The following is a 26,726-nucleotide window of genomic DNA, read 5'->3' as shown; positions in this document are numbered from 1 at the left end:
TAAAGAATCGGGAGTCTAGAATCCATATATACTTTATTTATTCAAATGTAAGAATAATACAATTAATAAATAATAGTAAGAAAGAACAAAAAATGGCTGCACTCACCAGCTCTTGACAATTCTTGTTATTTAAGGTACAGTTGCACAGGATCCATGAACATGCTTATGAGGGGAGTGATGAAAGACATCAGACAACAACTTTGCGTGTTGTGGCAAATGCCACAACAACGGTTCTTTGCTTAAGAACAATAATGTAAATAATAAATAATATGTATCAATAACTATGTATATTGTGTTCTTTCTTGGCACAAATTGCAGGAAGTAGTATTCTAGGCAATTATATATTAGATGGGCATTTCCTGAAGGAAATACATGGTGCTTGAACAGCGCTACCAGCTTTACAGCAGCACTTTTCACACACGGGACTGGGGGGCGCGCTTACTTTTGCACCCGGGGCCGGGGGCGCGCTTACTTTTGCACCCGGGGGCGCACTTACTTTTGCACCCGGAGGCGCACTTACTTTTGCACCCGGGGGCGCACTTACTTTTGCACCCGGGGGCGCACTTACTTTTGCACCCGGGGGCGCACTTACTTTTGCACCCGGGGGCGCACTTACTTTTGCACCCGGGGGCGCACTTACTTTTGGTGGGCGGGGCTCCTCGGCCTCCGATTTGGTTGGTGGGGCCCCTCGTCCTCCGATTTGGTGGGTGGGGACCCTCGGCCTCCGATTTGGTGGGCGGGGACCGGCCTCCGATTTGGTGGGCGGGGACCCTCGGCCTCCGATTTGGTGGGCGGGGACCCTCGGCCTCCGATTTGGTGGTTGGGGACCCTCGGCCTCCGATTTGGTTGGCGAAGCCCCTCGGCCTCCGATTTGGTTGGCGGGGCCCCTCGGCCTCCGATTTGGTGGGTGGGGACTCTCGGCCTCCGATTTGGTGGGCGGGGACCCTCGGCCTCCGATTTGGTGGGCGGGGACCCTTGGCCTCCGATTTGGTGGGCAGGGACCCTCGGCCTCCGATTTGGTGGTCGGGGACCCTCGGCCTCCGCTTTGGTGGGCGGGGCCCCTCGGCCTCCGATTTGGTGGGCGGGGTCCCTCTGCCTCCGATTTGGTGTGCGGGGACCCTCGGCCTCCGCTTTCGTGGGCGGGACCGCTCGGCCTCCGATTTGGTGGGCGGGGATCCCCGGCCTCCGATTTGGTGGGCGGGGCCCCTCGGCCTCTGATTTGGTGGGCGGGGACCCTCGGCCTCCGATTTGGTGGGCGGGGACCCTCGGCCTCCGATTTGGTAGGTGGGGACCCTCGGCCTCCGATTTGGTGGGCGGGGACCCTCGGCCTCCAATTTGGTGGGCGGGGACCCTCGGCCTCCGATTTGGTGGGCGGGGACCCTCGGCCTCCAATTTGGTGGGCGGGGCCCCTCGGCCTCCGATTTGGTGGGCGGGGCCCCTCGGCCTTTGATGTGGTGGTCGGGGCCCCTCGGCCTCCGCTTTGGTGGGCGGGGCCGGGCCCATCGGCCTCCGCTTTGGTGGGCGGGGCCGCTCGGCCTTCGATTTGTTGGGTGGGGCTCCTCGGCCTCCGATTTGGTTGGCGGGGCCCCTCGGCCTCCGATTTGGTTGGCGGGGCCCCTTATCCTCCGATTTGGTGGGCGGGGTCTCTCGGCCTCCGATTTGGTGGGCGGGGACCCTCGGCCTCCGATTTGGTGGGCGGGGCCCCTCGGCCTCCGATTTGGTTGGCGGGGCCCCTCGGCCTCCGATTTGGTGGGCGGGGACCCTTGGCCTCCGATTTGGTGGGCGGGGCCCCTCGGCCTCCAATTTGGTTGGTGGGGCCCCTCGGCCTCCGATTTGGTGGGCGGGGACCCTCGGCCTCCGATTTGGTGGGCGGGGACCCTCGGCCTCCGATTTGGTTGGCGGGGCCCCTCGGCCTCCGATTTGGTGGGCGGGGACCCTCGGCCTCCGATGCGGTGGGCGGGGCCCCTCGGCCTCCGCTTTGGTGGGCGGGGCCAGGCCCCTCGGCCTCCGCTTTGGTGGGCGGGGCCGCTCGGCCTTCGATTTGGTGGGCGGGGCTCCTCGGCCTCCCATTTGGTTGGCGAAGCCCCTCGGCCTCCGATTTGGTTGGTGGGGCCCCTCGGCCTCCGATTTGGTGGGTGGGGACTCTCGGCCTCCGATTTGGTGGGCGGGGACCCTCGGCCTCCGATTTGGTGGGTGGGGACCCTCGACCTCCGATTTGGTGGGCAGGGACCCTCGGCCTCCGATTTGGTGGTCGGGGACCCTCGGCCTCCGCTTTGGTGGGCGGGGACCCTTGGCCTCCAATTTGGTTGGTGGGGCCCCTCGGCCTCCGATTTGGTGGGCGGGGACCCTCGGCCTCCGATTTGGTGGGCGGGGACCCTCGGCCTCCGATTTGGTTGGTGGGGCCCCTCGGCCTCCGATTTGGTGGGCGGGGCCCCTCGGCCTCCGATGTGGTGGGCGGGGCCCCTCGGCCTCCGATTTGGTTGGCGGGGCCCCTCGGCCTCCGATTTGGTTGGCGGGGCCCCTTATCCTCCGATTTGGTGGGCGGGGACTCTCGGCCTCCGATTTGGTGGGCGGGGACCCTCGGCCTCCGATTTGGTGGGCGGGGCCCCTCGGCCTCCGATTTGGTTGGCGGGGCCCCTCGGCCTCCGATTTGGTGGGCGGGGACCCTTGGCCTCCGATTTGGTGGGCGGGGCCCCTCGGCCTCCAATTTGGTTGGTGGGGCCCCTCGGCCTCCGATTTGGTGGGCGGGGACCCTCGGCCTCCGATTTGGTGGGCGGGGACCCTCGGCCTCCGATTTGGTTGGCGGGGCCCCTCGGCCTCCGATTTGGTGGGCGGGGCCCCTCGGCCTCCGATGCGGTGGGCGGGGCCCCTCGGCCTCCGCTTTGGTGGGCGGGGCCAGGCCCCTCGGCCTCCGCTTTGGTGGGCGGGGCCGCTCGGCCTTCGATTTGGTGGGCGGGGCTCCTCGGCCTCCCATTTGGTTGGCGAAGCCCCTCGGCCTCCGATTTGGTTGGCGGGGCCCCTCGGCCTCCGATTTGGTGGGTGGGGACTCTCGGCCTCCGATTTGGTGGGCGGGGACCCTCGGCCTTCGATTTGGTGGGTGGGGACCCTCGACCTCCGATTTGGTGGGCAGGGACCCTCGGCCTCCGATTTGGTGGTCGGGGACCCTCGGCCTCCGCTTTGGTGGGCGGGGACCCTTGGCCTCCAATTTGGTTGGTGGGGCCCCTCGGCCTCCGATTTGGTGGGCGGGGACCCTCGGCCTCCGATTTGGTGGGCGGGGACCCTCGGCCTCCGATTTGGTTGGTGGGGCCCCTCGGCCTCCGATTTGGTGGGCGGGGCCCCTCGGCCTCCGATGTGGTGGGCGGGGCCCCTCGGCCTCCGATTTGGTTGGCGGGGCCCCTCGGCCTCCGATTTGGTTGGCGGGGCCCCTTATCCTCCGATTTGGTGGGCGGGGACTCTCGGCCTCCGATTTGGTGGGCGGGGACCCTCGGCCTCCGATTTGGTGGGCGGGGCCCCTCGGCCTCCGATTTGGTTGGCGGGGCCCCTCGGCCTCCGATTTGGTGGGCGGGGACCCTTGGCCTCCGATTTGGTGGGCGGGGCCCCTCGGCCTCCAATTTGGTTGGTGGGGCCCCTCGGCCTCCGATTTGGTGGGCGGGGACCCTCGGCCTCCGATTTGGTGGGCGGGGACCCTCGGCCTCCGATTTGGTTGGCGGGGCCCCTCGGCCTCCGATTTGGTGGGCGGGGCCCCTCGGCCTCCGATGTGGTGGGCGGGGCCCCTCGGCCTCCGCTTTGGTGGGCGGGGCCAGGCCCCTCGGCCTCCGCTTTGGTGGGCGGGACCGCTCGGCCTTCGATTTGGTGGGCGGGGCTCCTCGGCCTCCCATTTGGTTGGCGAAGCCCCTCGGCCTCCGATTTGGTTGGCGGGGCCCCTCGGCCTCCGATTTGGTGGGTGGGGACTCTCGGCCTCCGATTTGGTGGGCGGGGACCCTCGGCCTCCGATTTGGTGGGCGGGGACCCTCGGCCTCCGATTTGGTGGGCAGGGACCCTCGGCCTCCGATTTGGTGGTCGGGGACCCTCGGCCTCCGCTTTGGTGGGCGGGGCCCCTCGGCCTCTGATTTGGTGGGCGGGGCCCCTCGGCCTCTGATTTGGTGGGCGGGGTCCCTCTGCCTCCGATTTGGTGTGCGGGGCCCCTCGGCCTCCGCTTTCGTGGGCGGGGCCCCTCGACCTTTGATTTGGTGGGCGGGGCTCCTCGGCCTCCGATTTGGTTGGTGGGGCCCCTCGGCCTCCAATTTGGTGGGCGGGGACCCTCGGCCTCCGATTTGGTGGGCGGGGACCCTCGGCCTCCGATTTGGTGGGCGGGGACCCTCGGCCTCCGCTTTGGTGGGTGGGGCCCGTCGGCCACCGATTTGGTGGGCGGGGCCCCTCGGCCTCCAATTTGGATGGTGTGGACCCTCGGCCTCCGATTTGGTGGGCGGGGACCCTCGGCCTCCGATTTGGTGGGCGGGGACCCTCGGCCTCCGATTTGGTGGGTGGGGACCCTCGGCCTCGATTTGGTGGGCGGGGCCCCTCGGCCTCCGATGTGGTGGTCGGGGCCCCTCAGCCTCCGCTTTGGTGGGCGGGGCCGGGCCCCTCGGCCTCCGCTTTGGTGGGCGGGGCCGCTCGGCCTTCGATTTGGTGGGCGGGGCTCCTCGGCCTCCGATTTGGTTGGCGGGGCCCCTCGGCCTCCGATTTGGTTGGCGGGGCCCCTCGGTCTCCGATTTGGTGTGTGCTCTGCCTGGGGCCACTGTGCTCTGCCTGGGGCCCCATATGCTGCCTGGGGCCCCTGTGCTCTGCCTGGGGCCCCATATGCTGCCTGGGGCCCCTGTGCTCTGCCTGGGGCCCCATATGCTGCCTGGGGCCCCTGTGCTCTGCCTGGGGCCCCATGTTCTGCCTGGGGCCCCTGTGCTCTGCCTGGGGCCACTGTGCTCTGCCTGGGGCACCATGTTCTGCCTGGGGCCACTGTGCTCTGCCTGGGGCCCCATAAGCTGCCTGGGGCCCCTGTGCTCTGCCTGGGACCACTGTGCTCTGCCTGGGGCCCCATATGCTGCCTGGGGCCCTTGTGCTCTGCCTGGGGCCTCTGTGCTCTGCCTGGGGCCCCATATGCTGCCTGGGGCCACTGTACTCCGCCTGGGGCCCCATATGCTGCCTGGGGACCCTGTGCTCTGCCTGGGGCCCCATATGCTGCCTGGGGCCCCTGTGTTCTGCCTGGGGCCCCATGTTCTGCCTGGGGCCCCTGTGCTCTGCCTGGGGCCACTGTGCTCTGCCTGGGGCCCCATATGCTGCCTGGGGCCCCTTTGCTCTGCCTGGGGCCCCATATGCTGCCTGGGGCCCCTGTGCTCTGCCTGGGGCCCCTGTGCTCTGCCTGGGGCCCTATATGCTGCCTGGGGCCCCTGTGCTCTGCCTGGGGCCCCTGTGCTCTGCCTGGGGCCCCATGTTCTGCCTGGGGCCCCTGTGCTCTGCCTGGGGCCACTGTGCTCTGCCTGGGGCCCCATATGCTGCCTGGGGCCCCTGTGCTCTGCCTGGGGCCCCATATACTGCCTGGGGCCCCTGTGCTCTGCCTGGGGCCACTGTGCTCTGCCTGGGGCCCCATAGGCTGCCTGGGGCCCCTGTGCTCTGCCTGGGACCACTGTGCTCTGCCTGGGGCCCCATATGCTGCCTGGGGCCCCTGTGCTCTGCCTGGGGCCACTGTGCTCTGCCTGGGGCCCCATATGCTGCCTGGGGCCCCTGTGCTCTGCCTGGGTGTAGGACACTGGTGACGTCACTTATCTCCGGACATTAGCTCCGGACATTAGCTCCGGACATTAGCTCCGGACATTAGCTCCGGACATTATCTCTGAACATTAGCTCCGGACAAAGCCACGGAAGTTGGCACAAATTGCAGGAAGTAGTATTCTAGGCAATTATATATTAGATACATTATGGTCGGTCCAGGTCTATATGAACAATAGACACTCTTGGTTACCAGCTGAATGCTGTAGGTAGCAGAGGGGTCCTGAGTTAGGGTCATTCATTATAGTGTTGTTTTGCCTGAATGGGGCAATATGAAATGGCGCAATCTAACGTAACCTCTAATCTTTACTATGGTGATAAGATGAAGGCTGTGTCTAGCCAAAACATTGCAGAGTTACATGCTACTATTGCAAAAATATTGTTGAATATATGACACCTAAGTGGTCCTGGCCCACCAGGAGCTGCTCTTCAGGAGACATATTCTATACTGTACTTCGGTCTTAAAATAATATGTAATTAAGAAAACTATCATTTGGCCATTGACAGTATGCTAATATACAGTGTTTCTAGAAATAGACAGACATGCAGCACAACCCTAGCAGCAGTGCTACGTGGCAGTCTAAGGATGACAGACAGCCTGTATTTAGGGAGGTTGATGGGCTTCCTGATGCCTATTTTTGTTTTGTAAGTCTGGGTTCTTAAATGCTTTGTTGCTTTATGTTAATTCCTCAGCAGTGCAATCAAATTCTTGTCGTAATTAAAGCTGTCAGTTGGAAGGCAAGCCAATCGCCGAGAAAACACAGCATAACAAATGAAGTGAAATGATTCTGCATGTAGCTATACGATGCTTCACCAGGCATGAAATTAAATAAGTAATTTGATGTTGACATCAGAAATTGAAATGATACCCACTGTTCCCTCGTTCACTCAGACCTGCATAAACAAAAGTCAGGACAAATATGTCTAACAAAGCCCTAGTGCCACCCATCTCTCCCTCGCAATACGCAGATTTACATGTGGGAGATTTTACATTTCTACGTCAAAAAAGATGTGTCCATTATTCCCCATTGTTTGCCACAGTCATTAATACAAATCATCAACCCCTGCTGATATTAAGCGGGGGCGTGAAACGAAGTAGTCTTTATTGCCTGTTCAATGCAAATAGGTAAAAAACAAGGATTCAAAATGTAATAACATTATTTTTTACTAAATTATCTTTATCTATGTTGGATTCTGGCTATAATATGTCAGTCATTGCCAGTCATTTCATTACATGTCACTTCCCATCACTCATTTTTTTAAAAAAAAATCACACTTGGTGTTTTATAATGAAATACAATTCATTTTAATCCCAGCAGTTATTCTGTTCTTAATAAAAATGTTTAGACCACAAATACAGATAGCTCAGCACCTTAACTAGGCAGAGTGGTTGTTTGTTTAGGGCACATCATGTAGGCGTAATCATGGATGTTGGGTGTGTCCGCAGCAGATGCTACCAACCTCCATGCCTGAAGAGGCCCAAATATGAAAAAAAAAGTCTGTGTCCAGCATTGGTCTGCTCCAACAGCAATGTGATGTGATGGCCATATGGACAAAATGTTATTGCTCTATTATGTAAATCTAGTAAATAGGGCAATGGACACAATGGATGGATACTTGTGATGTGAATCAGGTTACTATTCCAAAGGAATATTCATTTTACATTTATATTTCTGCAATTTGAGGATGTTTTTGTTCTCACATTCCAAGATCAAAAAGTTGTTTTCCTTAAAGGGAATCTGTCAGCAGGTTTTGCTATATAATCCGCAGGCAGCATGAGGTAGGTGCTGATTTCCGTGAGGTGTCACTTATTAGGGTGTGTGCTGTTGTTTCCACACGATGAATGTTTTATCAGGGAACCCGGATACCTAGAGAGCTCTGGCTGATCAGCTGACCTGCACCACAGCTGAATGTGTCGCGGCAGTTTCACTGTCACAATACAAACATGGAGAGCCCAACACACAGGCCATACATGTGTTGTGACTGTCACACAGCAGTGACACATGCAGTGCGGAGCCGAACAGCTGACCAGCCAGTGCGATCCAGGTAACCGGGTTCCCTCTGCAGCGCTGTAGCTTGCCGAATAAGCCTTGACCCAATCAAATACGCTCATCTCTAATAATCACTACAGGACTAAAACTCATGTGCAAACTGGGCCAAAATTGTCCCCACTACTGATAAGCAGGTTATTGCCAATATAGAATGTACACAGAAAACTGCTAATCAGGTGTGTGGGTGGGATCAGCTTTCTGAGCTCTGCTACATGCTACATCTAAAAACTCTGATTGGGTCACAACTGCTGCCCCCAGTAATCTCAGTGATATACTCCTGGAACTGCGGTCTCTTTTCCTTTGTTATGCTGCTCTCAGATGAGGTAGCAAAATCATGGTGATAGATATCCTTTAGGAGCTTCTATAAGTGGATTGCTTACAGGGGTTTTCCCACAAATTAAGTATATTTTAATTAATAGATTTTGGAATAAAAATAAGTTCCACAAAATGATGTGTTAAAAAAATGGTCCTGTGCACCACTCCTCTCATAATCTACAAATATTCAAGACAACATTCCATTTCTTCAGAATGGACCTGGCTGCAACCACTCACCAAAGTCGCCTCCATGGTCTCCAGAGGGATCTCAAAAATATATGACCATTAATCAAAGCGCTCCTATAAGCCAACTTTAATTTATTCATGGGAAAAAGAACTTAATATCACCTTATTGATCCCGAAATAAAGTCTTGTCTAGCTATCTCCCACGGCTTCTCCAGATGCATACTCTTACAAGAAAATTCCTTTAAAATATTGTCTCGTTGGTACAGAACTTTTGAACTTTCATACCACTTACAATGTCATATAAACGTTTGGGCACCCCTGGTCAAATTTACTGTTATTGTGAACAGTTAAACAAGTTGAAGATTAAATAATCTCTAAAAGGCCTAAAATTAAAGATTACACATTTCCTTTGTATTTTAGGCAAATATATATATATATATATATATATATATATATATATATATATATATACAGTATATATATATATATATATATATATATATATTTTCATTTTTTACATTTTAAAAATTACAAAAAGGAAAATGGGCCTATGCATAAATTTGGGGACCCTGCATGGTTAGTACCCCATTTTGAATGTATCACAGCTTGTAAATGCTTTTTGTAGTCAGCCAAGAGTCTTTCAATTTTTGATTGAGGGATTTTCATCCATTTTGCTTTGGAAAATTCTTTAAGTTCTGTGAGATTCCTGCGTCATCTTACATCCTCTGCTATTTTGAAGTCTAGCCACAGATTTTCAATGATCTTTAGATCAGGGGACTGTGAAGGCCATTGTAAAACCTTCAGCTTGCACTTTTTAAGGTAGTCTATTGTGGATTTTGACGTGTGTTTAGGATCATTATCCATTTGTAGTAGCCATCTTCTTTTCAACTTCAGCTTTTTTTTTTTTTTTACAAATGTTGTTATGTTTATATCAAGAATTTGTTTAAATATAATTAAAAATATTTTTCCCTTTACCCCTGAAATGTTCCCTGTGCCATTGGCTGCAGCACAACCCCAAAGCAAGATTCTGTGCCCTTTTTTCTCCACACACACATTTTATCATTTTGGCTAAATGGTTCTATTTTAACCTTATTGGTCCCCAATATGGGACCTTCATCAGAATAATCTTTAACAAGAACTGGATTTGAGAGCACGATATATATGGGCAAAAAGAAGCCTTCGTGTTGGTGCAGTCCGGGATTAGTATATGCTGGAGGATCCTTGATACTGTGACTGAATAAAGGCGCATCAGAGGAAGCAACTAATTGCAAAATGAAGTGCGCTGAGGATCCAGGTCTGGGGTGCAAGGGTACCGTCTAGCACGAGGAACAGTTACATGCTATTGTCATGATGTCACTTCTTCAGCCAAGTCAGCAAAGACCAGCTGCAGAGGCAGAGAGTCAGTGCTGGGGCAGCCCAGGGTAAGTAAAATTGATTTTTCGATTTTCACACAGATGAAGCCTTTAAAAGAAAAGAAGTGACATCTTTACAACCATTAAAACTCTTCGTTTTGGTAGAATTGAATTCTCTTTGAATTTAAGGAGCCAAGGCTTTGGAAATAGAACCAAACTGTAGCAGGTGTAAGCGGATGTATTATGTCCTTGCATTTTTTTTGTCCGCCCGGTACCGTATTTTATAATGTATAATGTTATGTTTTACCTTTGGCTACTGCTATTAGGTATGTGTCATAATGTACATATTTATTACTGCTGCTTTGTATAAGAAGATGTTCATTGTTTTTCAAAGGGAAAGTGTAGTACCCTGTTTGGCCCACTAGGTGGGGATATAGTGATGTTCAGAGTGTAATAGTTAAAGTAGGAGGGGCAAGCTGTGGTTAAGCCGGCATTTTTGTCAGTTGGGCCAGAGAGCCCTGACAGGGCAGTCAGCCACGTAATGTTTTAAAACAGGAGCCCAGCTATTCAGGGCCTGAGGGCCACAGATGGCAGCACAGATTACAACAGCACAGAATATAACAGCACAAATGGTAGTGAGACAGCTGACAGCAGTACAACAACACAGGTCGCTCAACATGTGGCAGCTTGCTACGTGGACAGATGCACTTTTGTCTGGTGCAAAGCGGACAGGGGAGTATCTGAGTGTGGTAAGGCTGGACAGAGAGGATGCTGGACAGGACAACCCGGGTAATGCTGAAGGAGGACAGGGAAAGTACAGGAATAGTGACTGAGGCAAACTGTGTGGTAATTGATTTGAATGGACTGAGAACAGACAACAGTAAAGTTTCTTGTTTAAAGTTGGAGCTGGACTGTGTCTCTGTTTTTGAATAAGTGTCTGGGAAGAAGTCTCACCCACCCAGGGGGGGAAACACAAGGTATACTGACTGAGAGCCGTGGATTGTATGTGACGGGAGACCAGGGCGTGTTAGAGCCGTTTACCTCAGCCACGACTATGGCCCTGGTGCTCCCTCACTCTGGGAACAGAACTTTCCACCAATTGGGATAGATAGACTAGGAATACTATGGTATTTCCTATCTTTGAAATAACATACTCTTGTAAGTCCACTTCATTTGTGTGCTAGGTAATGCCATACAAGCAACAGAATAAATGTGATGAAAAATAGTTAATATGATTTACATTATACAAGCGAATCAGCTTTTTCCTGGAAATGCGAAATGGACAGATAGTATGATCTTATTTTCAATGATCAAATAGTGAGAAGTTTGGTAATTCTACAGTCTGCAGCTGCCTGATGTTCTAGTTCCCTGGCTGTGCCCACACGTTCCTCACATCTTAGACTACTAATTATGTTTACAACATGCCTCATTTTCCTCTGACCCCTGGGAATCAATTGGCAAGCAGGTCACACACTGAAAAAGTCATCCAAGCCCTGTAGGATTTGCCTTTTTGAAGTTAGTCTGTTCTTTTCTCCCTCATGCCACTTTGTGGCCACAATACACAGTAACTTGGGATCAGGGCAGTGAATGTCAGCAAGTCAGGGAGGCAGTTTGATGAGTGTCTGCTTAGTCTCAGTGCAGGGCGAAATGCCATCATTACCCAGCTGCCTGTCAAATAAATTGGCAATTACGGCCACGGAAGAAGCCTGGAATTCAGTACATAACACGCTGCCATCCCCAAACCGCTAAGAGATTTAAAGGAGGAGGGAAAGTCAGGAAAAGGGGAATTAAGCAATGCTTTCCTTGTTCCAGTAGCGAAGGACAAGGACCAGCTTGCCGGTGCTGTGATATGGTGATGAAATAATATGGAAAGTGGTAGTAATGAGCTGTGCCGATTGGAACGTGTTAAAAAGACAACACTAATTTTCCACTTAGTTTTTCTTTCTGTTTTCTATTGCAGAGCTCAGCGGCTTCCAGCTTGGGAACAGGCTACTTTGTAAGTGTCATTTTATTTTCAATATACCCTGTGAGGCCGTTGAATGGCTAATGTGGCCTAGTATAAATGTGTATATATCAGACTGAATAAATGTATAAATAAGCTACACATAAATGCTAAGAATCGGTACTATATATATGTTGTAAATGAAAAATATTCCTTAATTGTATTCACACACCTATATAAGAAATTGTTGAAATTATTTTCCAAATGAGTGGTTTTAGATAGTCAATGTTTTCTCATCAACTGTCTCCAAAATGTGTAAGCACGCAGGGCAGGACTTCAGATAGGTAAGTGTTCATTTGCAACTTTATGATAAAAATATGGTAAGTTGAACTATATGATTTTTTTTATTTCATTTTTGTTGATATGTATCTAAAATATGGAATTACACTCATTGTTAAATCATGTACCAGGTATTGGTTTCCCAGTGCTTTTCAGTGATTCAAAGTTTCAAGAATTAATGCAAACATTTCACAAAATCTGATCAGAATGATTATAAATGAAGAAATCTATAATAATTATTACTGACTCACAAATAGAATTATTGGTTTCTGTAGACACTCACTTGGGCATGTCGGCATAATCTGAACCAACAAAAAAAATTAAGGCTGTGTGCACATGTTCCGGATTTTTTGCGTTTTTTTCATGCTTTTTCGCTATACAAACACAATAAAACCGCGAAAAAATGCTCACATTAAGCATCCTATTAATAGAATGCAATCCGCATTTTGCATGCACATGCTGCGTTTTTTCTGGAGCGGAAACGCATTCCGGAAAAAAATGCAGCATGTTCATTAATTTGCGGAATCGCGGGGATTCCGCACACATAGGAATGCATTGATCCGCTTACTTCCCGCATGGGGCTATGCCCACCATGCGGGTAGTAAGTGGATCATGTGCAGATGGTATCCAGGGTGGAGGAGAGGAGACTCTCCTCCACAGACTGGGCACCATATCATGGTTAAAAAAAAGAATTAAAATAAAAAATAGTGATATACTCACCTTCCGATGGCCCCCGTAGTCCTCCCGTCTCTCAGCGGTGCACGCGGCGGCTTCCATTCCCAGGGATGCTTTGTGCGAAGGACTTAGGATGACATCGTGGTCACGTGACCATGACGTCATCCCAGGTCCTTCGCACAAAGCAGCCCTGGGAACGGAAGCCGCTGCGTGCACCACTGAGGAGATCGGGGGCCGTCGGAAGGTGAGAAAAACCATGTTTTAATTTTTGTTATCATTTTTAACATTAGATTGTTTTTACTATTGATGCTGCATAGGCAGCATCAATAATAAAAAGTTGGTCACACTTGTCAAGCACTATGTTTTACAAGTGTGACCAACCTGTCAATCAGCTTTCCCACGATATACCCATGGCAGGAGTTGCAGAATTGCCGCGGAAATTTCTGTAGCAATTCTGCAACGTGTGCACTTTTACACTTCTTATTTCATACGTAGTGATGTTGTCAAGAAACCATAAAAAGTGAGGTTGTAAAAGGAAGAATGCTATGCCTTTCTCTATATTAAATTCATATAAGTGATACTGTACCTGACTCAGTGATTAAAAATATGGACACCTTCATGGTTATTTTAGCTTTTTTTAAAATATGTGTATTTTGGGCTTAATATGACATTTGCTATTTGGATTCATTAATAAATGTTATTCCATTTGCCTTTTATACCTCTCTGCCTTTTGCTGGCTGCAGAATGAGTTATCTGAGAATACATAAGTGAGAAGTTCTGATGGGAGAGTTTATAAAGCATACCATATCTTTCTTATGCTGTGCTCCTCTCTGAATTTCTATGGCTGCATGAAAATTGAGCTGAACATTATGGTCATAAATCATAATAATGGATCCAATAAGAAAAAAAACAGTTTAAAGAGTTACATTCTCTCCGGTCACAAAGATCACACTGACAGATTCTCCTTTAAATCATTCTGTAGCCAATAATGTGCATAGAAATAAAAGAGTGTGTAAAAACTAAAAGTGTCAATTGACCCCTTCAGAGATAACTATGACTTAAACTCTAGTGAATCCTATTGGAAGTAGAAATGCTAAAAGTCAATATCAACCCATTAATGAGCCTTGCCATATGAGTCACTGTGTTTCGAGGTATTACCCCTCATCAGTGCAAAGTATGAGAACTGATTTGGATGGATGAGAGGGTAAGACTGGGATCTGAGGGGTCAGCGGTGACCTGTCATTCACAGAGCGGAGGCAGGCTGAGGGGCCGGGAAACAGACAGGGAAAAGACCCCTGGTACAGTCCGGCCCCTGTGCACCGAAATCTAATTAGTAGAAAACTTTAAATGGTGATTAAAAAAGAACCACAATATGGATTTCTTTACTAAAGTTATCAATGTAATCAATATTTCAGAGCCATTACACCCATGTCTTTACTTTACATTACAAAATTGCGCTGACAGGTTTGTTGACTCTGCTTATGATGTGACAATAAAACTCATTCCGGAAATCTAGATCTCTATGGGCTGGACCCATCAGATTTGTCATCAGTATTTTTCACTAATGAGAAAAGGAAAAAAATTCTCCACCTTTTCCTATCAGTGAGAAAATGAGATCATGCAAATGGCATTAGAATACTGTCCGATTTTGTCACTAACCCATGGACTTGCGTGATCGTATTTGATCCGACACTAGGATCAATATCGGTATTGTCTCTGCTATTATCCATGGACCACTCGGTCCGAGGAAAATATCTGATATGTGATCTCCTCCATAAATTGTCAAAGATGCAAGTGCTTTCTGTGATAAAAACCAGACAGCACTTGTACGTGAAAAAGTGACATAAGAAGAGCCCTAAATAACGTTAGCGGAGTTGGTAAGCCTGTTCATCAGTAAATATTGGCTGGAGATTAAATCCAAGGTTCTTGATTAACTATTCCAATCATATAACTTAAGGCAAGCAAAGATGATTTGGAAGCAGCTGCAATAATTCATATTTATATAGTATACATAGTGGTGACTAGCATTTTGCATTATTATAGGAGTGCTACATAATGATATGTATTTTGTATTCTAGACATTACTTATCAGCTATTTTATGATGTATGAACATAACATTAAATTGCATGAGTCTTTAATCTAACATTATGCTCACAAAATTCAAAGTAGTAAAACAGAGCAGGCTGTGTATGTATGCAAGAGTAATCAGTGTCATCATTTTCACATATTCCTAGTTTGGAAGCTTGGTGAACATAAGAAATGCCATCTGTTAGCCTTTTGCACCATACTGAATTGAGGTTGGTTGCTTGGAATAAATCCCAACTACTGGAGAGTGTCAAAGTCTCTATATTTCTACCACGTCTATGCTGTGTTGCAGAGAGAAAGATTTATAATAGGGTAATCAATGAGAAAAATGGGTGCAGTTTACATCAGCACGATTATGTCTTGGTACGTGCCTAACTGTACACATTCCTCGTGTTGTAGGAAAAAAGGCATACTTACCAATATCTGGTCACCATACCAACATACTGCAGAATTAGGACAGGCCCTAGTAGAGGCAGACGTAGACAGAAAAGGGTTAATGTGCACGAACAGTAAATGAGCCCCTTTCAGTCCAATAGCTTATCTTATGACTGCCTTGTAGAAGTGTACCCTGTTACCTCTTGGGCCCCTGTGCCGTTAGGTTGCACCAATGGTATGTCCTCCCCTGGGCACCAGTAATAAAAGGTGAGGGTAGCACAGGTAAAAACAACCACTCTCGCATCGATCCTCCATGGGGCATCGAATGAGGAGTATTACAAAGGGACATGAAAAAGGCTTGTAAAAGTGCTAGTCACTCTTATAGATATAGTGCTCCATGCCGGCTTACAGCCCATTGGTGACACTCATAATATTAGATCAGACGGGCTGCCTCGCACTATATTACTGCACCCCGCAAAGAAAGACGCCTCAATTCAACACCCTACCACCAGTCCTTGTGGTCTTGCAATTCACTGACATCAAAATCCAAAACATTACATTACATTCAGATGAATGGCTGCCCATGTACTGTAATACAAGGACTACCAACAGGAGCTCTCTTGTTGCATTCGGCGGGCACATCAAAACACTGCACGGGAACACATCCACATACAACGCATGACCACGCATGTCCCTACGTACACAATGCTAAAGATACATATGCAGGATGGATGCGGATCTGAAGGTAAGAAGTACACAGCCCTATGCTGCGTACACACACGCTAGTGTAAAACCGGCCTTAGTCCTGAAGGAGAGATAAAAAAGGAGGTTTTCTGTCCCAAATTCATATTGGTCCCACTGTCAGCACAAGTCCCCTACTTGACGGTTTTTCAGAAACCACTGGTTCAATGCCAGTGCCATGGCCGCCTTCACATCATTCATACCAATTGTACCATTGAAGCGTTACTGCACACGTTATTGTCATGATAGCTATGTGCTGAATGAGCACCAGGAGGAAAACTGCTGTCAGATGGGATGGACCATTCATTAAGCACTACACTGCTGGAGATAAAGCTAAAAACCACCACGAGTAGGAGGTTTAACTGTAAGAAGTAACTGCTCAATTTCACAACTTCTTTTGGGGACATATTAATGCAAAGTGTGGAAAAATGAAATCATTTTGTCCCTTCGGAAGCATGCAATTTTTTATAGAAAACATATGAAGATACTTTGCAATTTTCAGTGTGAGAGGTTATAATAAAGGAATCCAGATTATTTCCTTTTAAGGATAAACGTCCTGCCTGCTCTTATGGAATGGCTTGTTACAACAAATAATAAAAAGTTGTTCCTTCCATAAAACATTAAAGGTTTTTTTTTAATGAAGAGATTAGAAAATCTTCTTTTTTATATTTAGTCTGGACCTGTTTTATTAGGTTTAGTCTAGGTTCTGGCTCCCTGGAACCATGATTCTTTCAACCATGACAGGTATTTTCATTATCTTAAAACAATGTGATCTTGTCAACTTATTTCTATTTATATGATCATTTGCCTTTCTATATGGACATGGAAAAAAGCTCCAGTCTATTTTGATAGGACTGAGGCCTCAATTCATTAAGCCAGGCGATTTTCTCTTGACGATTGGCGTGGTAGTCAGATGCTCCTGATTCATGAAGAGATGCATGCCTTTTTCATGAATCTGGAATGTCTTATGAGTATTGCGTGCTTCTATGTGCGCCTTGCTACATCTCTTACTCTAGTCACTGACTGGAATAAGATATCTGGAGAAAGGAACGCCACAGTTCACAATAAATTAGATGAGCTGTGGCATCCCACCTCTACCACTCCTCATCCCGCACCAGCTTCCCCCATTTTGAAAGAGCTGTTAAAAAACACCAAAAGTAGCATCATTTTTTTCGCAACTCCAAAAATTTTGGCAAAATTGTTTTAATGTGTCAAGGCCTAACTCTTTGGATGACTATATACTACCTTTGCATTTATTAGTTGTCCATTTAGTCCACATTTGTTATATGTTGAGTTGTATTCTATTGTTTATTTTGGATGCAGGAATGTTTCTGTATAAAATAGAAGGAATACATCATCTTCCCTATGTAAGTTTTCTGGCATCAAAAATTACAAAATTTGACTCAAGTGTTACTTGTACAACATTTTTCAAATGTTTTCTCCTATGTAGCTGCACCAGCACTTTTCTAAAAATTGTACAGGGCATAGCAATGACGTAACCGACCACTACAAATTTACTGTAATGTACATCCAAAACAATCTGCGTACATTGTAGCTGAAATCTATGGCAGCTAACAGCTGCTGTAGGTTTCATTTGCTGGCGCATTAACAGCCCAAAGAATGCACCTAACTTACAGGCATGCACCTCTTAATTAATTTAGTGCATCTTATTCCTGCACGCCCCTAATTAGGAGTGGTGTACGAAACTCCAGTCTTAATGAATCGGGGCCATAGTCCCAGTTTCTGCTCAGCATGTCTTCATAATAGAAAATAACAGTTATTCACAGCATGACTTAATCCCGCGTATACTTGCGATGAATGGAATTTGGGGCAGCAGTAGAATACATGCAGGCACTCAATGTAACATACTATCGGAATGGGACATTTGGCCAGATAAATTCTTAGTTTCCACAATGTTCTAAATAGACCCCATAGGAATCTCATGATGACCCTCCAAACCTGAGGAGAAGCACTATGGGAACATGGACTTATTAAACAGATGTGTATGCATAAGTCTGAGGGATCTTTCTTGCTCTTTGCCTTTTAAAGGGAACCTGTCACCAGTTTTGAGACATAGCAGCTAAAAATATCACCTTATTCAGCATCTGGCTGCATTCCCTAAATCCTTATAGAACCCCTGATTCCCCTTGTATACTCCCAAAAAATCTTTTTTAATTTCTCCCACCTTGTATGGTAATCTTCTCAGGCCTGTCCAGTGAGAGTGGTTTCGTGCCTTTGCATCCCTCCTCCCGGCTTCAGCTTGCCGTCTTCCTGACATGGGTAAAGATCCACATAGCCAAGCAACATATCGCACCTGCTCAGAAATATCGAATTTTGAGCCTGTGCAGTATGCTTTGCCCAACTGTGGGCAAAGCCGAAAAACAGAAGTGCACATGCGCTGGCAAACATATTTCCGGTTCATGAGCCGGAAGTACGTGTGCCGGCGCATGACACTTGCTTTTCGGCTTTGTCCGCAGTTGGGCAAAGCATACTGTGCATGTGTGAAACACAATATTTCGGAGCAGGCGCAAGATATCACCCGATGAGAGGCATCATTCATGAAGTAGGATGGCGAGCAATGGGATGGACCGGACCATCGGACTGGACTGAGAAGATTACCATACAGCTCTGGAGAAATTAAAAAGGTTTTTCGGGAGTATACAAGGGGAGTCATATAAGGTTTTAGGGAATGCAGCGCAGATGCTGAATAAGGTGATATTTTTAGTTGCTATGTCACAAAACCGATGACAGGTTCCCTTTAATTTTGGTTACCACACTTTGATAAATATATATAACTTTGAGGGATCATTATGGGTTTTCCCTCTAATTTGATTACGACACACAACTCTATTTTTTTTTTGTATCTTGATGGTCAATGTAAATGATTTCTGTGAAATAACGCCCTCTTTCTCAGTAAGCCTGAAGGGATAAAGGACCAACTAGGCCAATGACGAGTGGCAGAACCATTTTGTTATTTTTTTGTTAGGATACCAACCTCCTCAGTCAGGAAGGGTGATTCCAGGGATTGAGTAGTAAAGCAGATTTTTCCAACTTCTATGATGATTATAATTATTATTATTCAATAAATAATAAGAATCATTAATGAGTTGTTATTAGTAGCATGTACAAAAATGATTAAGTATAGATTTATTAAGTAATAAATATTTTTTTTTCTTTTATGAAGATTTGCCGAGTATGAACTGATACTACAATTTTTATTTTTTCTTGTGAGTGCATTCAATTTTGCTTTGGAACCCAAATAGTGTCTCTTTCTGTGTCATTTTTAGTGATTTATTTGGGTGTCTTTTACTACTTACCAATACCTCAGCAACGTATTTTATAACAGTTTTATTGGATTATCCATTTACTGATGATTTGACTGATTAGGCTCCATTTTTAATGCATATCCACTAAATGTTGATGTTTTTAGTGGGTGTTTTTATAATTTATAAGGTTGTTGAATCCCCTTATTTTGTTATTATGGATTATTAATTATACAGCTAATTTATCTCTGGAAAACAAATGTAAAGGGTTTATCTGCTTTTGATACCTCCATCCTCATTTGTCCTATTAGGATATGCAAAGGTAAGTTTGTCAATTCAGGACTCTCTTTTATTATTATTAGTCTGATCAATTTTTTTCAGACTTGAAGGGAAAAAAGAAGTTCCTCCACCTTTCTAATTTTGCCAGTCTGTGAAAATCGGACCACACACTGGTATCATCCAAGTGCATTAAGATTTTTTTCATGGACCCATAGATTTGAATAGCCAAATTCAATATGACCCTTAAACCAAAATGGGACGTGTTTCCATTTTTTTTGCGGACCACTTGGCCGGTAAAAAAGTTGTACATGTGCACAACCCCATAGAAGCCTTATGTACATGTGCTATCCGTGAAAACCATGGATAGCACTTGGATGAGTAAATCGGTTGTGTATATGAGCCCTTAGGCTGGAGTCATACTACCGTAGATTATGTCAGAATTCTACTGTATGAGGCAGCGCACATCTGCGAATCGGCATGTGAGAACAATTGCAGCATGCTTTGATTGGCACCGAGAGTCAACTGAGTCTCGGCTCACTTGCACCCATATAAGTGCGAGTGACACAACGCACAGCACTCAGATATCATCCGATTGCGGTGCGATATACGCCGATGCCGGCAGTAGAGGAGATGGAGAAATTCATTTCTCTGCCTCCTCCGCAGCTGTGTTCCAATCCTCTATGTGTGAGAGGATCGGGGCACAGTAGCATGACATTTGGCTCCCACTCACATCGGATGCCATATGGTAGAGTGACTCCAGCCTTAGACTGAAAGTTATTGCAAGGAATGCTGTCCTTTAGCATTTATAGCTTAACCATGCATTACATAAATAGCCTATTGATTTCATTGAGTGCTGTGTAATGTGTTATTTCACATCTAGCAATTGAAATGATCATTCATCTGCTGCTTTCTCTAATAATAACACCTAACATTGAAATCCCTGCTACATTGGTAGATGTTGCACAGGCAAGAGAACCCTCCTAGTTATGTGAGAGTCCACCCTCTCGGACCACTACTATCGGTGTGAACAAGGGCTATTTCTGATGTTCCTAATACAGTCAATGAAAAGGGACCACTTCTTCTCAAACTGGTCTCCAGCCAAAAGTAGGAAGTAAGGGCCCCTTGCTTTTAGCAACAATGGGGTCCTAGAGGTTTATGCCTCACCTCTTATACTTTTCTGGTTGACAGGTTATGAAAGTAGAAATACAAGTTGTCATGGGACAAGCTCTTTGAAATTAACTAGATTCATTATTTCGGTGTTCAGTAAGTGTTACAAGAGCGGCCATTTTGATTAACTATAATATGAATATTATTATTGCTTATTTTTATTTTATTTTTAGCAAAAATATATATTTTTTAAGTACAGTATGCTCTTGGAAAGAATCGTGACACAATAATGTATCAATTGTTTGAAAATAATAAAGCGTAACATTTTAAGCATATTTTTACTTTAAGATGTCTAGATGTCTCGGCGGCCTTGCAACATTTCTGCTTGGTAAATATCAACCATGTGGATGTTTTGGATTGTAGACTGGAAAAATTATTCTTAAAATTGCTTTACTTATTTAGTCAGACCAAAAGCCTTATTAACTTACATGAAATAAATACACAACAGATGTCCTCTGTGGCGTAGACAATGAGAGAATTCTTTTATAACAATTCGCTTTGACATGTGTTTGTAATAAATATGATTATTGCATTATCCCACAATATGGCAAAACACTGATTATACATCCTTGTTTATGCTATTAACCATAGACTTCAAGATCACTTAGTGTGGGAAGAAACTATTTATGGCTTGCACTTACAATCTAAGCTCATTTACTAAGAACAGAGGAGAAAGAAACAGAATAATGTTCAATATTATTATATTCCTCAAGGGTACATGAATGTTAAGCTCTTGACAAGTATAATTTAAAGCATTTAATCAAATTTGTGTAATTCAATGCATTTGGTAGAAAGAATAAAATTCACATACTGTACAGGGATAAACTGCTTTATCTTTTGAGAAATCATGTCTGTTCTCATATTTATGCGTATGAAGTTAAACTGTGTAGGCTGCGTATGCAACTAAAGACTGTATAAATAGGAGAAGGTGGAGAACTACATCTAGAACCCCAGTTTACCATGAAAAAAACCCTAAAAGACGTTTTATTTTAAAGGGAATCAGTCAGCAAGTTTTTTCTATGCAATCTGAGAGAAGCATGACATAGGGACTGAAGACTCTGATTCCATTAATGTGTCACTTACCGGTCTGCATGTTGTCATATTGAATCACTGTTTTGTCTGTTGCAGATCCTCCAGTTCTTTAATGTTGAGCTCTGTATATAACCCCGTCCACACCACTGATTGCCCGCCTTCTGTGTACACTGTATATTGACAGAAAGCTACTAGTGTTTGGCTAGTATCAGTGGTAGGGACTAGGTTGCACAGATAAAATGACTAGGAGGCACAAGACAACTAGTTCTGTATCGATAGACAAGTAACATAGTAACATAGTTATTAAGGTTGAAGCAAGACTTTAAGTCCATCTAGTCCAACCCATAGCCTAACCTAACATGCCCTAACATGTTGATCCAGAGGAAGGCAAAAAAACCCATGTGGCAAAGAAGTGGTCTACAAATATCAACTAAGGTAAAATAATTCTATCATATCTCCAGGGCTTGTGACAGATAGTACAATAGAAACAACCATACAGAAAGTAGGGGCAGCAGAGACTTGACCAAAGCCAAGGGTTTGGCTCTACAGCAGCTTTAATTTAGTGCATGGCCTAAAGAAGCTCAATTTGAGATTATATATACATATTGAAATCCATATTGGAGCTCTCTTTAAATCATTTTGACAGGGCTTGGAGATAATATTTCTGGAGTATGTGTGGCTTGGAATTTAGAAACTTATCAAACCTGCCAAATCAGAGAGGATTATGGGATTATGGGAAGTTCCACTTAAGTCATGACTCAACTATGCAGTTCTGTCACGTCGGATGCTGTTCAGACCAGGTCGTCCGACAGACAGCGGTAATTCCGCTTTTCACCACTATTTGCTCATTGGCGTCTGCTAGATTTTATCTAGCTGTTTCGGGGTTAATTTACCTAATCCTTGGATTGGAAGCTGGGCCATGCCCACTGCCTTTAAATAGTTCTCCTGATCTTTGGGCATCGCCGATTATAGCTTCTGTCTTGTGCGTTGTTATCTCGGTCTGGAGTTGTGAGCTGGTTGTTGGAGATTCATTGCTGGTGGTGTATTTTCCTTTGTCTTATTTACTCCTTCCTATATTTGTATTTATTTTGCCCTGCACATTTATAGTGTATTCCTGAGTGACTGCGGCGTCGTGTATATTTTCCTTTATCCTTGTCTGTGCTAACTGTGGGTATTGGGGTGGTGGGCAGAGGTTTCAGCCTAGGGCTGAGCTCCGGAGACAGGGTGAGGTTCGAGGCCTGGACATGCACACCTTCAGTGTAAACTCCAGGTAGAGGGTCAGTCAGGATTTCCCTAGCCTGAGGGAAACTGCAGGGGCCCGGGTTATTAGCTCTCGCTCACCTAGTCTCTCCCTGACAAGTTCCCCGAATGATCTGTAAGAGAACCGAGGCTCAACCAAGATCATACATGAGGAATGTGGGAAAGACTATTCTGTTCTGGCATAAACAATTTGGCACAAGTAGTATGAGTTGTTCATTATTGTTCCTAAGTTCTCAAAGTGTTATTATCTCACTAAGGGTGAAGGCTACAAAAAGCCCCTTGCACAATATTGTTTCTTGATCAAAGCTAAATTTTTAATAAAGGTCAAATAAAATAAAATATTTGGTTGATTTGAGTACAAATAAGGTTGTCATATCTTTGATGGAAAATATACGGTATGGCATTTCTAATAATTATGTGCATATTACAGTACTTAAGAGAATTAACTTATGCATTATTGAGTTCAAGGTATATAACAATATTATTTGGCTTAATGTTGTGATTTAGTTCTAGGTCAAAATAACTTGTGATTCTGCTTTGGGAGCGTAGGATTAGTGCTCTAATTAATTTCAGTGGAAATTGGCACTTACATGCTCGCTATTGAAATATTTTATCATTTTCATCTTCTATGATCATGTTTCATTGAGGGGATTGGCAGCTGTTGGCAATTAGTGGGAAAGCATTATAAGATATCATTTCACATACACCTGTTGAGCACTTTCATTGATCTGTGCATTAATATTTCAGCTGATGAAACAGAATATTGTAAGAAATGCTAAAGTGCCTGTAAAATTTCATATTGCCCTACTTCTTGTGAGATGCAGACACCAGGGAGCAGTATAAGGAAATGTCACAATTGGTTTGAGCTGCCCTCCATTTCTATCTTATTGAAACTTTGTACTATCTATCCCTACAGAAGCACTGACTTTTTAGATTCAATGTGCACACAATGTCGTTTTCAGGCAGGTTCACTCCAAAACCTACTTGAAAAAGCACCTAAAAATGTTGAAAAGTATGAACATATGCATTTCTAGGTAAAAATGACTTGCTTTGCCTATGTTTAGTCTTTTGAGTGTTTTGTAATCACCTTAGGTTTCTAAAAAATGCCAAGCGTTTAAAAGAATGAACCTGACCATTCTTCAGGTGTTTCCCACTCTGAAAAAGCTCTGAGCTTTACTATACAAGTCAATTAGAAGGCTCAAAAGACAGCCTGCGTTTGCTTGGATATGTTTTTGAGTGCTTTATCAGCATTTTTGCTTGAAAATTGCTAGTATTTTCTTTATTGATAAATGGAATTTTAAAAAAATCTGGAAAATTCCACCAGTAAAAACAATGTCACAAAAACACTGCAAGGAACACTCAGAAAAACCCCACTGACAGTCAAAAATGGTGAAAATGTGCTAAGGAAATTATCAAGTAAATGCCTTGAATAATCAAAGCGGTTTCGCCAGAATTTTTGTCTTAATTGCTTTCAAAAGTGACAAAATGTTGACGCAACTGAAAATTGTGCAAACATTTTGCGACTTTTGGCATTTTCAAGCCAGTTTGTCCCAACTCTGCAAAAATGGACAGGACACTAAAGCTTGTCTAATTTATGATGAGCTGGGGTTTTCTTTTCACCAGAAATGTTACTCTAGTCTGTAGCTGCAGTAAGACTTCTGATGTAGAGCATTGAAGCACATTACTATTTTGCTCCAGATTCATGAAGAGCAGTGTACCTCTTTGAGAATCAGGAGCGTCTGACTCCATCACTCCCCCTCATCAAGATCGGAGAGAAAATCGACGGTCTTGATAAATCAGGGCCATTGTGTGCACATACCATAATTCATAGAACATTGCTGAAAAGTATAACTAGATTTCTGAGAAAACACCACTATGAGAAAAAAATGTGGAATATGCTGCACAAATCCATCAAAATTCAATTTAACAGACATAACAATATGAAATTTCTTCTATATAGAGCCATGAAATTTGAGATATTAGGTTAGGTAAAGATTAAGGATGTTTTTTAATACATGTATTGGGCCTCAAATGTGGCAATAAGTGATGGTGGGGAGTCATCGAAAATCAAACTATAGGTTTGCCCTCCCCAATATGTGTCATATAGTATAAGGTAATTTGTAACATATAGTTATTGACAGAGTCATAATATGTAACGTTTTGTGACGCAACAGCGACCTCAGTAGTGATCTCGCTATGTTTGACACATAGCAGCGACCAGGCCCCTGCTGTGAGATCACTGGTCGTGTCGGATTGGCCTGGACCTTTTTTTGATCGTTGAGGTCCCGCTGGGTAGCACACATCGCTGTGTTTGACACCTTACCAACGACCTCGTTCACACAGGACGTCCCTCATCGAGGTCTGAATCGTCATAATAGCTGCCATGTGACAGGGTCACAACGACCAACGACACGACACAACGTCGTTGGGAAGATCTCACTGTTTGACATCTCACCAGCGACCACATAGCAACGCAGCATCGATCCCTGACAGGTCGTATCATTGTCGGGATCGCTTTAGCGTCGCTAAGTGTGACGGGGCCTTTAGCCTTTGTTTTCCAAGAGGTAAGCAGAAGAGTCAAGCTGTTGATCCTTCTCAGAGTTTCCTTCTTGGCTTATTTTATATTACAGGATGATTTATGTAAACTAGAAGCTTGGGCTGATAAATGGCAAATGAGCTTTAATGGGGATAAATGTAAGGTCATGCACTTGGGTAGAAGTAATAAGATGTATAACTATATGCTTAATTCTAAAACTCTGGGCCATACCGTCACTGAAAAAGACCTGGGTGTATGGGTGGATGACAAACTCATATTCAGTGGCCAGTGTCAGGCAGCTGCTACAAAGGCAAGTAAAATAATGGGATGTATTAAAAGAGGCATAGATGCTCATGAGGAGAACATAATTTTACCTCTATACAAGTCACTAATTCAACCACAATTAGAATACTGTGCACAGTTCTGGTCTCCGGTGTATAAGAAAGACATAGCTGAACTAGAGCAGGTACAGAGAAGAGCGACCAAGGTTATCAGAGGACTGGGGGGTCTGCAATACCAAGATAGGTTATTACACTTGGGGCTATTTAGTTTGGAAAAACGAAGACTAAGGGGTGATCTTATTTTAATGTATAAATATATGCAGGGGCGGGCTGGGCCAGGTGGCAAAGATGCAAATGCCCCCCGGGCCGCTCCCCCAGCAGCTGCTCAGGGCCGGCCGCCTGGTGGTGGCTGTACAGCCGCACATCAAGTTGTGCACAGCCGTGTGCACTGCACTGTGACGCGGCCGGCAGCAGTCACAGTCGGCACACACGTCCACGCCGGGTTCGGGAGCTGTGTGCGCGGCTGTCAGCTTGACGGCTGCACAGCTCCTGCTCCCTCCATGATATCTCTCTATGTTTCCTGGTCAGGTGTCGGGCGTGCGCGATGACGTCACCGCGCACGCGCCGGCATGTCCCGACCAGGACGCTAGAAGCAGAGAGGCGCTGCAGGGGAGCGAGTGGTGATGTAAGTATGAAAAAAACTTTTTTTTTTTTAAATTAAATGGTGGGTAACTGCAAATGAAGAAGTGGGGATGGGTGAAAGGAGGATTGCACATGATGGAATTTGGGGGGTTAAAGAAGGCTGCACATGATGGAATTTGAGGGTTAAAGGAGGCTGCACATGATGGAATTTGGGGGTTAAAGGAGGCTGCACATGATGGAATTTGGGGGTAAAGGAGGCTGCACATGATGGAATTTGGGGGTTAAAGGAGGCTGCACATGATGGAATTTTGGGGTAAAGGAGGCTGCACATGAATGAATTTGGGGGGTAAAGGAGACTGCACATGATGGAATTTGGGGGGTTAAAGGAGGCTGCACATGATG

The 26,726-nt window shown here is 46.0% G+C and overlaps 1 protein-coding gene across 6 annotated transcripts in view; it reads left to right on the top strand.

Moving 5' to 3' along the window:
- The window catches only part of AUTS2 (activator of transcription and developmental regulator AUTS2), a 1,864,151-nt gene that overhangs the window by 737,711 nt on the left and 1,099,714 nt on the right, over positions 1–26,726 (top strand). For all 6 annotated transcript variants that reach the window (XM_077296436.1, XM_077296434.1, XM_077296433.1 and 3 more), the window contains one exon: positions 11,667–11,702. In XM_077296436.1, coding sequence (XP_077152551.1) covers positions 11,667–11,702 — 36 coding nt within the window. The remainder of the gene's footprint in view (positions 1–11,666; positions 11,703–26,726) is intronic.

The sequence above is a fragment of the Ranitomeya variabilis genome, chromosome 3 (assembly GCF_051348905.1).
Source record: "Ranitomeya variabilis isolate aRanVar5 chromosome 3, aRanVar5.hap1, whole genome shotgun sequence".
NCBI classification, from domain to species: Eukaryota; Metazoa; Chordata; class Amphibia; order Anura; family Dendrobatidae; genus Ranitomeya; species Ranitomeya variabilis.
This window is presented reverse-complemented; position numbering and strand designations above follow the sequence as displayed.